Source organism: Arabidopsis lyrata (assembly GCF_000004255.2).
Source record: "Arabidopsis lyrata subsp. lyrata unplaced genomic scaffold ARALYscaffold_2, whole genome shotgun sequence".
In the NCBI taxonomy this organism is placed as follows: domain Eukaryota; kingdom Viridiplantae; phylum Streptophyta; class Magnoliopsida; order Brassicales; family Brassicaceae; genus Arabidopsis; species Arabidopsis lyrata.
In genome coordinates this window covers 1267846-1284832 of record NW_003302554.1, presented here as the reverse complement: position 1 = coordinate 1284832, position 16987 = coordinate 1267846, and the positions used below count along the sequence as shown (strand labels likewise).

Genomic DNA, 16987 nt, shown 5'->3' with positions numbered 1-16987 from the left:
ATCATTCATGGAAAAGAAAAGTGAGAAAACAGTTATAACATGACATTTTTATTGTAACGTTTGGTTCATATGTAGCTAAAATTTGATGGTGAGGTTTCTGGTATTACTGTCTTGAGGTTTAATGGTAGGATATAGATTTAAACGGATTTTTAGAAGAAAGCTTCTTCAACTTGTTCGAGAAGTTTTCTTCTAAAGTTTCAGATCTAACAAGTAAAGTGGAGACATGAATATCCAAACGTACTCGGAATAATCTGAAATTTGGTAAGAGTATTCTGGAGACGTGGAACGAACTTTTGGTAGATAGGCATCAAATTTCGAGTTCAGAAGGTCAAATGAACGACGTTGTTTCGGATAGTTAATTCATAGGCTTATGGAGCTATGTTTGGTTAATGTTAGTAAGTTTAAATTTCTTGCTTTATTTTGACCACAAAATAATAAATGTTTTACATAGAAGAAGATAGAGAGGATGAGGAAGAAAATGAGGAAGAGGAAGAGGAAGAGTATAACGAAGAAGCGGAAAGTAACGGTGACGACGGCCATGAAAAATTGACAATGTAGATGACGAGAATGAGTATGAAGAGTAAAAAACGATGAATGTGAAGAGAAAACGAAGACATAGGTGTTGGCGGCCAATTGAATATGAGAAAATAAGATGATTTATGATTCTTTTGATAAAATTTTATTCTTAAACACTATTGATTTTTATAATTGCGCATTTGAACTGAAAATTTTGCTTTAATAGTAATTTAAAAATTATCATCAATCATATATAATTTTCACCAAAATATAACAAATAAACCCATGCGTAGCGTGGATCCAAAACCTAGTTTATGTAAACAATGTTCTATTGGATTGGTTTATGGTGATTGAGAACAATATATTATTTATTACCTCGAAACAAAACTTCCATATCCTTCAGGACAATGATTTAATGCATTCATCAAAAAGGAAAAATAATCGAGGTATAAAATTAACAACCACATGTTTTGTTAAGAAAAGAAAAGAAAAAGTATGACCTTTTTATAAAATTGTGGTTTGCGACAAGGAGAAAAACACCAACACAAAGAAAAAGAGTAAATTGTGGTTTCAAAAGTTAATGTTTTTTGTTTTTTTGCTTATAATTGTGGTCTGCTTCTTTTATTTTCATATATTTTTATATATTTTTCTGTTTCTTTTATTTTATTTTCATTTTTGAGTAAATTTTTTGGCGTTTTAACCATAAATGCTGATACTACTTGGGACCAAATGTCTCTAAAAAACGAAAACAAGTTATTGGGATCAATGGATCATAACCAACAAAGATCAGAGCATAATCGATAGATAAAAGAAGTGGGTTACTCAAATGGGCTTGGTACGGAAAGTTCAACAATAAAAAAATCATGAATATCAAAAAGGATTTAGAAGATCATGATATTTGTTAATATTTTAGTTTAGGATATTTACTAATATCTCTAAAGTATTATTTATATTTAAGTTTATTTTAATTTAGAAAATTAAGTTTAGTCATTCACTATCTATATGTAGATGTAAATTGTAATATTATTTTTATGAGAGTCTAATATAATTCTTATAATTATTTCTAAACATTTTTGTGTTCTTTACTCTTATCAATTTATCATTTGGTTTTGGTTTTGACTTTTTACAAAACGCCTATCAGATACAAAACAGGCAAAACGGAGAATGGCGCTGGTTAACCGGAATAATAGATCGGATCCAGGCGATGACCGGAGGCAGAGAATTCGACGCAGTAGCATATGCGAATACAAGAGCCACGACTTCACGGCAGCCCGCTGGAACGAAAACCATCGACGGAAGTATTTGGTTTCTGTTTAGATATTAAACCGGATTTGTGATGAAGCGGAAGCTTCTAAGGATAGAACTAGATCCGTTGATTCTGAGAATACCCGGAAACTAGGATTTGAGAGTCCTCCTCTCAGGGCTTTCACAAAAGCTCTTAGAGTTGTGAATACTCTTCACAGTGGTTTATAAAAACCTTTTTAAATCTTTCGATTAATAAATTCAATAACAACTGCATAATACAATAAGCCTAAGAGCATACACAATGACACATGTGTAAGTGTGGTTGTGAATAATTTTTTATTATTATAATTAAAGAGAGAGAGAAAATAGAGAGAGAGAGAGATAGAGAGAGATAGAGAGAGATAGAGAGAGATAGAGAGAGTGCAATATTTCTCTTTATTTTAATACTCACACCCAAGTGTAAACTTACACCCAACATACAACTTCTACACAACTTTTCTATTTTTTCTCCTTTTTATATTACTCACACCCAACCAAAGATTATACCATTGTGTATGGTCTAAGTGGCTATTTATAATAAAACCCAAAACCCTAGATAAACGCTAAAATAATCTAATAATTATCTAAACTAATTAAAATATAAATAATAAATAAATAGAAGATAATCATAGAAGATATTTGGAATTATCCAAATATCACGCTGCATCAATTTGATATCTTGAAGAAATTTAATCTATCAATAGAAATTATTCATGTCCCACTATACGATCATTAAGACATTAAAAATTTGCACGAGAACGAAAATTTTGCACATTTGATAGAGAAGTTATTTTTTTTTTGGTGATCTCTTCCTATTCAACTCGGTAAACCATAGAAATATGGATATCATTGTTTAGTGATGATAAAATTTGATGAAAAGACTTAATTATATAATTTGTAGTCATAAAAGTGATGGAGAAACATAAAAGGTGTAGTTGTTTGATGAAATCATTTCTATAATCCACAGAAAAACATCTGTTTCTTAAGGTTGATGATTCAATCATGAGAAAACAAATATTCTTTAGGGACCATAACCGATCTAAACCGGGATAGATCGTAGCATAATCGGAGAGATCATTAAAGAATTGTATAAGAATTAATTTTAACCAGGAAAAAAACAGAGCATAACCAAAGAAATTAGCTTTGATAAGAAAAAGAAGTTTTCACTAAACTCGTAAGGAAAACGAAAGATGTTATAACTTCTATGAATCAAAAGCGAATTGCATGAAAACCAATCTAAACCGGGTAAAGAAAGATCAAATTGTATGAGAATAGAGAACACTAAACCAGGAAAGACAGAGCATAACCAGAAGTTTCACTTCTCATGAGGAAAACCGGAAGATGTAATAAGGATCATTAGCAATTGCATGAACTATGAAGACAGATCTAAACCGGGTAAAGATAGAACAGAAACATAACCGGATATATCATAGTCAAACCGGATATTTCATAGTCTACAAACAGAAACAGAAACAGAACAGAAGCCTCCTTTGCCAGCTTCTCGTTGCTGCTTCCACTAAGTAATTAACCTTTAAGCCTTTAGGTTGAAGGCAAAAGGTATTACATAGTGAAAGGAGCAAAAAGAAGCTTAGAGCAAAGCCAAAAGGCTTTTCCCCTATATCTATCTAATCACTTTTTTGAACAGAAATACACACAACTTCCTACATTGTTCGATATTATATCGCAGGAAAGACAGTCCTTTTCTTCCTTTTACTTGACTGTTTGCGGGTTTTCGGAGAGCCTACCGGGCTGGTGTGTACCATTTTTAAGATACTTTGACTTGTATAAGTTCACTTTCTTTGGGGCAATGATCTTTGTTGCTCCCAAGACACACTTGTGGTACGAAAAGTCTTCGAATGTCCCGTCTATTCTTACAACCTCAAAGCAACGGGAATCTCCGTGCTTCGATTTAGCGACCTGTAAAAGAAACCGGGTCAGGATCTTTATGTTTTTAAAGATTCTGAAACATATGAGTTTTTTTTAATATGATTTACCCGGATTCCTTTAAGGCCTGGTCCAATTTTATCAGCACTGTTGGGGTGCAAGTGCAGAACCATCATCACAAGTTCTTCGTCCCTCCCATTCAATGGATCATTGATCTCGTAACTAACAAAGGTAACGCGGTTGAATTTGCATCAGCCAAAAGGAAGAATCTTTACGGTTCTTTGAACAGAAAAATCGGAGAAAATTTGTTTTTTCGCCTTACCTGGTGAGTATGCGTTTCAGTGACTGGGAAAGCTTCTCGATGTTTTCCCATGTAAAGATCGTTCTAAGCCGTGACATAGAAATCCCTTTCCCATCTAGTACCTTGATACCTTTCAGGAATGCGGTACCTAGCAAGTCGAATGGCTGGACCGTGACTTTGTCTGATTTAGGCGCAGAGTTTGTCTTTGGAGGTGTACTACTCAGAAGGTCATACACATTTACCGGTGTAGTAAACCCGTGAACCTGATGCAGGCATAAAGACACTAATTAGACCACTGAAGTTGTGGTCGAAACGGATCAATGTAAAGTTAATTTACCTTAGGAGAAATAATGATTTCGAATTGATCTCCAGTTCCAAAACCAGGAACTTTTCCCCAAGCTAGCGCGTCGATAGACCCTTGAAGATCGTCTCTAACACCTTCCTTAGCAGCTTTGAGAAAGCATTGACTTGGGCTCTGTAGAGATTAAGCAAGCACTAAGTATCAAATCAAATCCTATATAAACTTGGTATAACCAAAAGAAATGGGACGTTAACTTGGGATTTAGTTACATACCGAAAAGCATGCTTGAGTAAAAGGTGCAGGCGTGGACTCGACCTGTCTTTGTTTACTCCAACCTTTAGCGTTTAATGCCACAAATTCTCCGGTAACAGAGAGACTGTCAGCTACGAGAAGCAGATGCTCTTTTAGTATCGTCTTACCGGTATCCGACACCGCGGACTCCAAATTCTGCGGTCACAAGAAAAAATCATAACTTTAGAAGCTGCAAGACCAGGAAAATGAAGAAATTGTTAAAGAAACTGATACTGACTGCTACGAAAATGCTCCGTCCAGCGTCTATTCCATAAACCGAGCAGCATTGTCGGATATTATCAGGATGGCTTCGGCTCCAGTCAATCATATCCATAATGGGAAGACAGGTTTCTAAAAGAGCGGTCCAACAGTTTCTTTTTCCTCGATCTCCATACATTGTAACCCTTAAGTACAGCTCACCCGCCAAATGGTCCCCGTTCCTTTTTGGCGCTTTTGGTCGGTCTGTCCATAAGATATCCACCTTTTTAATCTCTTGAGAACCTGCAAAAAGATGATAGAACTAATAAGAACGATAATAACAAAACAATGATCTGTTCAGCTCACTCGTCTTTTTATTCATCCCGCTTTACCTTTGACAGGAGAGTCAAGAAGAAAAGGGATCAAAACGAGACGAATAGCATCCAGTTCCAAAACCGAGTGCTTTGATGCTTCGATTACAGTCACCGTGATGCAAAAGCTATCATCCTTCATTGCCTTATCGTCTGAAGAGCAGTGGTTTCTAATCCACAACACATAAATGTATAACAAATCAGTTTCTAATAAAGACATAAAAGCGAAATAAAACATGTCTGTTACAAAGTCAAGGATGTTCTTACGTGCTTTGTATATCTAAATCAACTATATCAAGCTTCAGTTCTCTGTTCCTGCTCTTGTACTGCTCGTTTAATGAAGAAACCACGGATTCTACGTTGAGTTGTTTCCGCTTCAGTACTTTCTGTGAAATTAAAGAAGAGGTTCATTAGAATCTGTTCATATATAGATGTATATGGCTCTATATGTGTATGAGTTTGTACCTCAGAGATATGAAAATGGCAAACCCACGGGCTTAACGGTACTTTCGTGTTAGTACTTGGAGAGAATCTATAAACCAAGAAGACAATAAACATTTGTTAAGAGAAGCCCTTAACCAAAAAGATTCATAAAGACTGTTAAAGTTACCAACATTATCATAGATGTTGAAACGATCTCTGAGAAACTCAGTTTCTCCAAGTGGTTCTTGATCTCCAGTGACCCGTATTCGAACCCGTGCTTTTTCTTTGAAAGGGTTTCAGACAAATACAAAGTCATAGTCTGTTCTCTTTGACCTTTCTTCGATCCACACTCCAAAACATTCTGTGGAAAGAGATAAAATCTAGTTAGAGAAATGCAGAAAGATAAAGTGGAAATGTTAAATAAATCAAGAAGAGAAGAAGAAGAAGAGGAAAACCTTAAGATTCAGAAGCGGAGAAGTTTCCAGAAGGCTTATTGGCTGGTCTAGCGCGCTGTAAGCTGCCTCAGATAATGCACAAGCAGAAAGTGAGCCAAGTGCTTCACCGGTGATATCTTCAACGGGACCATCAGTCTCATAAGTAAACTGGACTAACTGGTTTCCGAAAGAATTTCTCACTGTGCCATCATAAGCAGCGTATATGTCCCGCATGAAGAACATTAATCTTCTGCTCAGTGTCCCGGGGAGATCAGCATTACCACTGAATGAGCTGTCACGACTTGTAACTGAATGAACAAAAGATTCCAACGGATTCAGACCCGTTAGAAACGAGTTCTCAATGACTCCATAAGGAACATATGACTCAGTAGCAGTACTGTCTTCTCCCTTTGCGCCACGAAGTGGACTGTTCGGGTCATTCCAAGAAGCGCAAGTCAGCTCACGCGGAAACCCATAGGACAAAGAAACTGCCGAATTCTGCAGACCGATACACATGCTGTGTTGAACCAGCTTCCCGATATTCCCTTTACTACCGGCTTTTGACATGATCAAAAAAGAGTTGGATTGCTCGCCATACCTATATGCTAGTGCCTGAACATCTCTGTAAGCATCCTTAAAAGCACTAACTGCAATTTTACTTAATGTAGCGGATTTTTGCCTCTCATAGCAGAACCGGGCCAAATCCCTCGCAACTGAATCCTCTCCCTCATCCTCCCCATTAACTGCAAGGAAATCTCTCCAAGATTCAACCATTAGCTGTTGCTTGTTGCAGACTTGCTCAGCTTCCCGTAATCCGTATGATATCTCTTCAGTCAAGTTTTTACGAGACTGCGGATCAGAGGAAAGGTACAAATCCGCCAAGGAAACACTCAATCCGCGCATCAGCAACCACTGAGATAGCATTTCTTGAGCGGAATAGATGATATCAAGAACTTTCCTTTTGTCGTGTTTGATCAATCCCTGGATGAAATTACCTTCTCCATCTCGGAGCCAAGCAGATCCTTCAGAGAAAGACAAAAGTTCTCCGTTACTCACAACCACATCATTCAGAGGGTAAGTGTAGTCAAACCCGGGAGGAAACAGCATCCCGAATAGCTGCATTCCCGTCCATTGAGGCTCAGTGCTCGAAGGAGAAGCTTTGATAATCGCAGGCGGAGGAAGCTGAAATGGGCAGTACATTTGAAGCTGCTGCATCTGAGCTCGATTCAGATAACAGTTCTTCTCGACATTGACCAGATAAGCCGCCGTCAAGCTATCTTGTCCTAAGGAAAGCAAGTTCCGACCATTCTGTCGGTTGATAAGCTGCTTATCCAAAGCAACAAGCTCATCAAGCTCGACCTTTGCTTGAATGGACTGAGGAACGTAACCGTGAAGACAATCTCCATCAAAATCACCACGAAACGGCAAACAGCAGATCGGATTCAAGGAGACAACAGAAGTCGTTGGGAGGACTCTAACTGTCATTGCAATAAGCGAATGCTGATGAATCGAAGGCGGTCTGTTCATCAGCACTGTGTCTCCATCCATTAAATTCCGGAATATTTTGTCTCCGGTTTGGAGGTCACTGACTCGAATAGCCACCAATCTATCTCCTCTTCTCACATGCACCTCTTTATTATCAAACAGGTTGGGGGAACAGAAAGTGACTAGCCGTTCGTTGTTCCAGTTGTTGAGATGCTCTGATACTTGAAGCCTTTTTGCGATACGCTCGGGTATGCCAATCTCATGAAGCTTCAAGGACGGATCACCAACAACTACTGTCCGGAATGTATGATCGCTTCTTTTACCGAGCAGCACGTCCTTCATGAACCTTAGACCGCACAGTTTTGGTGTATCAGACTTCTTTTGGTATGGATTTGCGGAATCTTGACTCGAAGACACATTTTCCGAAAAGAGCTGTGCGGAAAACAAGAATTACTAACCTTCACAGATGAACAGAAAGAAACGTTTAATCTATCAGAAACTACTGCTTACTCTGGAATATTGCATGCATTCAATCACGCGAGAACTCAATTCAAGCGTGTTACCCTCAAAGCCGACTAGTTTCCTGTATATCCGAGTCCGTTCATCCTTCAAAAAATGAGCAAAAAAACCGAAAAAGATAAGAGAAATAACATAGAATATGATACAAATTATATAAACAAGCGTTTTAACTTACAAATACTAGTCGAGCTCCGTTGAACTGATGAACTATTTCGGTTACACGGTAACCGTTTGGTGTAACAGGAAAAGATGTCAGAGCAAGAGAGTCGAACATGGGGATATCCTTCTTGATGAGTCTCTGATCAATCCCAGATAACAGAGCATAAACCTGAAAAAAGGTTAAAATTTCAGAAAACTATATAGTAAGAAATCATGGAGATGTTACATTTCACTCTTCTATACCTGTGCATGCGTTAGTATTCGCCTTGTTGGTTTCAAACAGCTCTCGTCGATATTGGAGTCTTGTGGCACAAAACTCCAATAGTCAGGAGGCAATGCTAACACTCCCCGTTTCTTGAGTTTCATCAGACTCTCTTCGTTTACTTCAACAACGATCCCGGATCGCCTGAAGACTTCTTTAGTAGTTACTCTAAACTTCATTAGAGGATAACCGGTATTCGACTGATATATAACAACAAAAACCGAAAATTAGTGTAGGAACAAAGCTTTAAATGAAAAAAATTAGTTGCAATCAAACTCTTACAGTGCAATATCTACATCTCTCAGGCTGGTCTTCGGTAATCTGTGTCAAGCAAAGGCGACATTAGTATATGTAGTTCCAAGAACACAAAACCAACAATTGACACACATTAAAGGATTTGGAAAGACTCGTGAACCTGAAACTGCTTTTTTCGAATGTATTTACAACCCGGACAGATTTTGTTTAACAACGCAGCTATCTCCTTGAGGAAATACGGGTTTATTATCGAGTACTGGAAGTTTATAACCCCGAAATGCCCTAAACAGAAAGGAAACTCAGGGAACTAATCATAAATGAGCTAAAAGATGAAACAATATCGCCAAAACCAGATTCTTGATGATACCTTCGCAAACTTTTCGATCTTTGCTGCCACAGGTTTTGCAGATAGAATCCGGATTCGGTAGCCCTAGCCGAGAATCAGTCACCTGATTCGGTGCTTCAACCTTTATGACAGACATTGTATCCTATAACAAAGTAACATTACATTAAACATTTGCTCAATCTACTCACAAACAAATCAGGAAGATTAGTTAAGGACAACACTTACTCGATCAGTGTTATTTGAAATGCTAAAACCTATCGAAGTTAGAGTTCCCACGGGAACCTGAAGCTCCTCGCAATCGTCTTCCATGTCGAAGAGATTCCTACAAGAAGTGAAATCACCAGTAAGGCCAATGTAGACACAAAAGTGAAAACATCAGTTTTTGTAAGCAACTTATAGTGATCAAATCAAATGTGCAGAATGTGAAACAAAACCAATCTTTAGCATTTCATCAACCAGACAGACAAAACCAAAACAACTCTCTTTGATCAATAGTGACCACTGAGAAACAAGACAACTTTTTTGGTTTTAGACAAACTTGTAAGCACAAACTTCGACGGCGATGCAGAACAACAAAATGGTTCAAACTTTGAACACACATTATTGAAAATATTTACACTTACTTTTGTAACTTAAACATCTTATCAGATTCACTGAATGAATACAAGGAGAATCTACCACAACCCCAGAAAATCAAACTATTTCAGAAACACAAAAAAAAAATGTTCAAACTTTTGAACAAGCATTATTGAAATATTCGTACTTTAAGATCTTAAACTCATAAAACAGAGCTAAAACCCACTGATAAATCGTCAGTTTTTATCTGTACCCTCTAGTCATCAATCTAAATGTGCAGAATATGAAACAAAAACCAATCTTTAGCATTGCACTGACCAGACCAAAAACCAAAACAACTCTCTCTGATCAAAAAATTGACCAAAGAGAAACAGACAACTTTTGTTAAGGGACAAAAGTGTTACCACAATCTTTCTTTGTGACTGGCCAATCAAAAAGAAGAGGAGATTCGAAATTGAATTACTGATAGAATCTAGCATGAACCCAAAAAAAAGAGAAAACATGTTCAGACAAAGAAGATTCTAACTCAAACCAGAGAAGAAGAAGAAGAAAAAAAATTGCAGAGAACACACACACATAAAAAAGGCTCAAACTTTGAACACACATTATTCATGGATTGAAAAAAAAAAAACACTGTCAACAACAACAAAAAAGGACAAAAACCCTTTTCCAAATTTTACTTCTAAAGAACTCACAAAAATCATTACTACAAAAAACATTAACCGCCTTAAGACGATCTCAAAATCGATTTCTCATAAGAACATGCACAAACCAAAGAACTAAAATTTTCACAATCATCCAAAGTAAAGAAAGTTCATAGAAACAAAATCGGATTTCAGAGACAACGATCGATCAAAATTAAAGAAAAGAACCGTGAAAAGGAACAAGACAGAGTGATCAATCAAGAAAAAGAAAACTCAAATTGTTTCAAAGAGAAAGAAAATTACCGAAAAAGGTAAAGAAAACCCAGAAGAGAATTGAGATAGAACAATGTAGTTACTTACTTGTTTTGTAGAACAGAGAATCTCACTTTCGAATGATCCAATTGAAACAGTGCACAAACAAAAACCTCTGATTTTTAGTTCCGACGGAAGAAGCCGGAGAAGAAGAAGAAGAAGAAAAAGGAAAGAACAAAAAAAAAAAAAGTCTAAAAAGAGAAAGAAAAAAAAATCGAAATCGGAGGCTTTTGAGAAGCCGCCGTTTGTATTCCCAAAGGAAACGGGAAAAAGTGAGAAAGCAGAGAAAACGAAAAAAACTCTTCTCAATAAGTCCAATGGGGACTTTGGAATGTGAGAAACCAAAAAAAAAAAAAAAATGAAGAAGAAAGAGATGAAATACCGAAACTACCCCTTGACCTGTACCTCTATTTACCTACTTTACAGCAGTACACTTTACCTTTCGGAAATCTTTTTTACTTCCTCGGTTTATTATTTTAATTGATTTTTGATTTTCTGTTTCTGCGAATTTTACCTTATTTGTATAAACTCTGAAACTGGGAAGAAAATAAAAAGTTGCAAAATCCTTCCTTAAGCATATTAAATTAGCTGTACTAGTTTTTTTTTTTTTTTACTTTTGGACTAGTTTTAAAACTGACAAAAAGTAATTAATACTTTTTAAGAGTATAATGTTGTATTTAATTGAATTTCCATCTAGTCAAAAAAAAAAAAAACTGGGGTTTAGCTTGTTTTAGTTCATAACTATAATGTGAACCCAAAAAAAACTCCATTTATTTTTTAAATGATTTTTTGATTTTTCTAGTTAACAAAAGAAATACGGATTATAATCTCTAAATCACTTAAAATTTACATTAAATTTTATATGTAAAGTTTGTGTCGGTGTCAATCAAGATACAATATGTAAAACAGAATTACTTAAAATTCACGCTATAAATTCGTTATTTTTGTTTCTATACGTTAAAATATAATTTTTTGATTGACAAAAAAAACACTTATATATAGTTAAACTATAATTTATTGTTTGAAAAAAACACTTACATTTAGTTACATGCACAATTTATGGTACAATTTTTTTAATGAGATGAATTTTTTTAGAGGGAAAATGTGATAAATAATTAAACTTAATTGAGTTAAAAATAGTTTAAAATTTACAAGATTCTACGAATCTTATTTTTGGAGTTTGTAAATGTCGGTGTATAAATCAAGATATATATGTGAAATCAGTTTTTTTTGTCGCGATGTAAAATTGGATTTTTGTTTTCGTGAAGTTCACGTGTTCGTTTGTAAAGCACTTACATAGTTAGTTTAATGGTTAGTTATTAAAACAGTTTAACGTATAACTATAAATAAAATATGTTTATTATAAAAACATGTAGAATAACTATACTTAAAAATCTTCCAGTAAATTTTCTTATTAACATAACATACTAATACACTGTAAACATGTGGTTTTGTCTAATTTACAAAACTAACTATAATGCCATAAAATTTTCATATAAAACCATTATAATTTGACAACTTGATGACCCATTATGTGGGTCCACCTCACGGGACTAGACTACTCAAAATTAGAATATAATATAAATCATACTCCCTCTGTTTCAAAATATAAGTCGTTTTAGCTAAAAGTACGCCGATTAAGAAGATCTACTTTTTAAAAGTTCAGCCAATCATAAAAGAGACTGCATAATAAAAATAATCATAAAATATTAAAGTAATATATAATTTGCATAGAAACTTGAAAACGACTTATATATTGAAACAAAAGAGTTTCTCCAAAACGCCTTATATTTTGAAACGGAGGAAGTATTTAACAGTTGCTTTTATAAAACTATAATCAAAGCATGTTTGAATTAAAAATTCGAATGATTAATTAGTTTAATTATATGAATGTATAATAAGTTAACAGTTTGAGACTAAGGTTTGTTTTGATTCGTTCTCTTCTCTCTCATTACAGCTTTCTCCTGAAGTCTTTAAAGAATCGTACAAAAGCGAAGTGTGACGACAACAGTCAAAGAGGGGTACAACTGTAAACTCATCATTTTGTGTGCCAAATAATATAATAAACCTCATAGTTATACGTTTCTTTTGTTTTGCATTTAGAGTTGCATGCATTAAAACGTTTGGTTTACGTTAAAAATAATTAAGCTATTGGACTTTTTTAATAATCATTTTTTTCATTTACTACCCATTCATGCACGAGTCTGGATTTGTTAATTGTAACACGGCAACTACAATAGAAGAACACATCATCATGAAGCTACAAAGTACAAACGCTAGGTCTCAACAATTAATGTAACCATTTGTTATAAACTAATAATACAAGAAACCTTCGTTTGCATAACCAAATTTTGTTTGAAACATATCTTCACCATTCACCAAAGGGTTCATACATTCCCAAAGATTTTAACTTCAACATACTAAATATTTTTCAAAGTGGTTAACTTGGAAAACTAGCAATCGTATAATAATCGAATCGCAAAAGATCAAGCATTTACCTAAAAGGACAAAAGTAGTATAGCAAACAATTCAATCTTGAATTCATTCATATCTTAAGTGAGAAAAGTCACAAAACAAATTAAGATGCGTAATTTCTACGCTCCTTTCTTTCTTTTTTTGCATTGGAACCTGATCACTCATCAATATGAATCGACAATTGGTATACATATTCGTTGTTTTAATATTCTTTTATTCCTTTATTTTTTCCTAATTTGTCAACTTCTTTTTTTTTTTTTTTTTTTTTTTTTTGTCAAAGAATTTGTCAACTTCTAAGGTACATTAATCAACTCCGAATTTCAAGTAGTTTTATACAATTCGATAAGATGGAATCATTTACAGTTTAGTATCATTAGACATTAGTTGATTAACTGATTTTGGGAAGAAAAAAGAAAGTATACACTTAACTTGTATCAATTACGAAACAAATTTAAAAGAGAGATTAAATTTATACTTCGAAAATTGTGGAAGTAAAAAAAGAATACCAAGGGTCTGCTTTTTGTAAAGCGACCTATAATTTTCCACTAGAATCTCATGTTCTGATGTAGCAGGAGAGTACTTTCTTATTTTCAGTTTTAATATTTTTTTTTCTTTTTATTCCAACTTGTAATAATGTGATTTAAGATTCTTGGTTACACTATAAAATGATTTATGTATCTGTTTCTGACTCACTGTATGGTATTGTTCCCTAATCCCTATCAAACATCTCTCTCTCTCTCTCTTTCACTATATGCATGGATTTTTTTTTATATATTTACATCGATATGGACATCTTTCTTGTAATGTATTTAAAAATTAGAATTTTTCACAATTTTAAAATGCAAACAACTTGAATCTGCAGATATGGATCGAATGTTTCGCAGAGTACTACTATACATTTGGTAGATAGAAAAATGTTTGACTCAATTTATTTAAAAACATACGAAAAGAGAACATTTAAAAAAAATCTCTAGCAATATATGATGAAAAATATACCCTAAAACTTATTTAAAAGTTGACAAAATAAAAATGTTTTATTTGCTTTCTGTTTGCTGTTGATGTAACTTGACACACCATAACATATCATTCGGCTTTTTATGACATCTCGTTTTTATTTTGTATGATATTGGATTTTACCGGCAATGTTAGTCAATTAGAGTCAATTTTTATATATAAATGGAGGTATATGGAGATATCATGCCACTTTTTTTTTTTTTTTTTGGTGAGAATCATGCCACTTATTTGAATAACTTGTTCTTTATATGGTATCCCATCACAGAATTTTAAACAATTACGTGGTATTAACAGTCGATTAGATAACCAGTTAGTTATTCTAAGAAATACAAATAGTTACATTAAATAAAAGATAATAAATTTTTGTATAAAATAATGTTAACATCATTTAATTTTAAACAGTTTTTTTTTATATAAAATTTTTGAACAAAATTTTTCTCTAAAACATCAATTATATTGAAACATAGAAAATATATAATAGATTGTATTCCAAAAAATGAACAAAAATGCATTTTTTGTTAAAAGATATCATTTCATAAGTTTAAAACTAAGGATGTACTTGATATGTATAATAGAGAAAAAAAATTATTCTGTTTTCTACCGGGTCGATTTCTTTATTTTTTTGTTATCAAATAAAATATAAAAAAATGTCTTCTAATATTTTGGAGAAGAAAACTTACTTCTACTTAATGTGAGTCAAGTAGGAAAAAAAAAAAATTCTCTTACCATACACACTAGTCGCACTCTAAGATAATGTTTAGTTTTATATCATAATTTCTCCCTAAAATCTTCTCCGATTCTGTTATATATCTTACTTTAAAGAGAAATTGTTAAAAATACCCCTTTTTCAATACCCCTTTTCAAAAATGCCCCCTTTGAGAGTCCATTTTTAAGTTTGCCCTCTTTTAATTTTTAATGACCATTTTACCCTTATTTGAAACAAAATTAGGTCCACAAAATATAAAATATTTTTTGGCGGGAAAAGTGATCCCGCAATTTTCCCGCCAAAACACTTGTAAAAACCTTTAAAAAACCTTGTAAAATTTTCCCATAAAAATTTTCCCGCCAAAAAATTTTCCCGCCAAAAAAAATTTTTTGCGGGAAAAGTGATTCCGCAATTTTTTTTGCGAAATTTTTTTGGCGGGAAAATTTTTGGCGGGAAAAATTTACAAGGTATTTTAAAGGTTTTTTACAAGGTATTTACAAGTGTTTTGTAAGGTTTTATAATGTATTTTAAAAGGTTTTACAAGGTACTTTTAAGGTTTTATAAGGTATTTATAACTTGTAAAACCTTATAAAAAACTTGTAAAACCTTATAACTTGTAAAAACCTTATAAAAAAGCTTGTAAAATCTTATAATATCTTATAAATACCTTGTAAATACGTTGTAAAACCTTTTAAAATACATTGTAAAACCTTATAAATACCTTGTAAAAAACCTTTAAAACACCTTGTAAATTTTTGGCGGGAAAAATTTTCCCGCCAAAAATTTAACGGCAAAAAAATTGCGGAATTACTTTTCCCGCAAAAAAAATTTTTTGGCGGGAAAATTTTTTGGCGGGAAAAAATTTTACGGGAAAATTTTACAAGGTATTTTAAAGGTTTTACAAATTTTTACAAGTGTTTTGGCGGGAAAAATTGGGGGATCACTTTTCCCGCCAAAAAAATATTTTGTATTTTGTGGACCTAATTTTGTTATATTTCCTTATATATTTATAATATCTTTTATTAAAAGAAGGGTAATTTAGTCATTTTGTACATAAAAGGGGTATTTTTAAAAATGGACATCCAAAAGGGGCATTTTTGAAAAGGGGTATTGAAAAAGGGGCATTTTTGTGAGTCTCCCTACTTTAAATTAAAGTAAAATATATGATTATTTTATATTTGAAGTAACTCTATTTTAGAGTTGGACATTTTTTTATACAATGATCATTTAAATTTTAACTTATAAGTTTGTTAATAAACACCATATAAGTTAGTTAGAAAGCTTTTTAATCTGGATTTTGTAGCAAATGGATTTCCTTACAAATTTAATTTGACAAAGTTGTGAACTATGTACACTACACTTCATCTAATAGACTAATACCATATGATATACAATATATATGCTGATGTGACGTTAAAACCAGTTGAGACGAATTAGATAGGTTGTGCAACTTATAAAACCTAAACATTTTATTTCCTTAAATGATATTTACAATCATAGAAAAACTATTAAATTTTTGTATAAAATAATGTATATCATTTAATTTGATACAAAATATTTTTCTAAAACATCAATTATATTGATACATAGGAAATATAATAGACTATATTCTCAAAAAAAAGAACAAAACTATACTTATTTGATACATGTTATAAGAACTTTTTGTTAAAAAAAAATATAATGTCATAAGTTTAAAACTAAGGATGTGAATGGTATGTATAATAGAAGAACAAAAAAATTCTATTTTCTATGGATCCATTTCTTCATATTTTTGTTATCAAATAAAATATATCTTTCTCAGTAAAAAAATATCTTCTAACATTTTGGAGAAGAAAATTTACTTCTATTTAATTTGGGTCTAGTAGAATTTTTTTTTTCTTATATCATACACACTAGTCACACTCTATAAGCATCTCTAATTCTACCATAATTTTCCCTAAAATCTTCTCCAATCATATTTTATATCTTACTTTAAAATAAAGTAAAAGCATCTCCAATTTTACCAAAATTTCTCCTAAAATCTTCCCCAATCATATTCTTTTTTTTTTTTTTGTCACAAGAGTGTTATCTTTATATATAAGCCAGTACAAACCAAGCCAGTACAAAGGTGAACAAAGCCACCATGAGCAACAGTCGTTACTACAGATATGATTACCAAGAACAAACTTGACAATCATTAACACAGGTTAAACATGTAGCATAAACTGAGGTAGTCTAAAACAGAATCCAAA

The 16987-nt window shown here is 33.1% G+C and overlaps 1 protein-coding gene across 2 annotated transcripts; it reads right to left on the bottom strand.

Moving 5' to 3' along the window:
• Positions 1–3202: 3202 nt before the first annotated feature.
• LOC9322507 (DNA-directed RNA polymerase IV subunit 1) lies at positions 3203–11131 on the bottom strand. Of its 2 annotated transcripts, none has more exons than XM_002886395.2 (19): positions 10610–11131; positions 9255–9351; positions 9051–9171; positions 8844–8965; positions 8711–8749; positions 8410–8628; positions 8183–8335; positions 7999–8094; positions 6025–7920; positions 5761–5930; positions 5612–5678; positions 5414–5532; positions 5168–5316; positions 4816–5078; positions 4560–4733; positions 4323–4460; positions 4007–4248; positions 3795–3906; positions 3203–3717 (listed from the first exon to the last, which is right to left on the bottom strand). In XM_002886395.2, exons 2-19 carry the CDS (start codon positions 9336–9338, stop codon positions 3511–3513), a joined length of 4371 nt encoding a protein of 1456 aa, XP_002886441.1. In that variant the 5' UTR covers positions 9339–9351; positions 10610–11131; the 3' UTR covers positions 3203–3510. The 2 variants fall into 2 exon arrangements, with proteins under 2 accessions (XP_002886441.1, XP_020891122.1); XM_021035463.1 differs by lacking the exon at positions 10610–11131 and adding an exon at positions 10010–10137.
• Positions 11132–16987: the final 5856 nt, after the last annotated feature.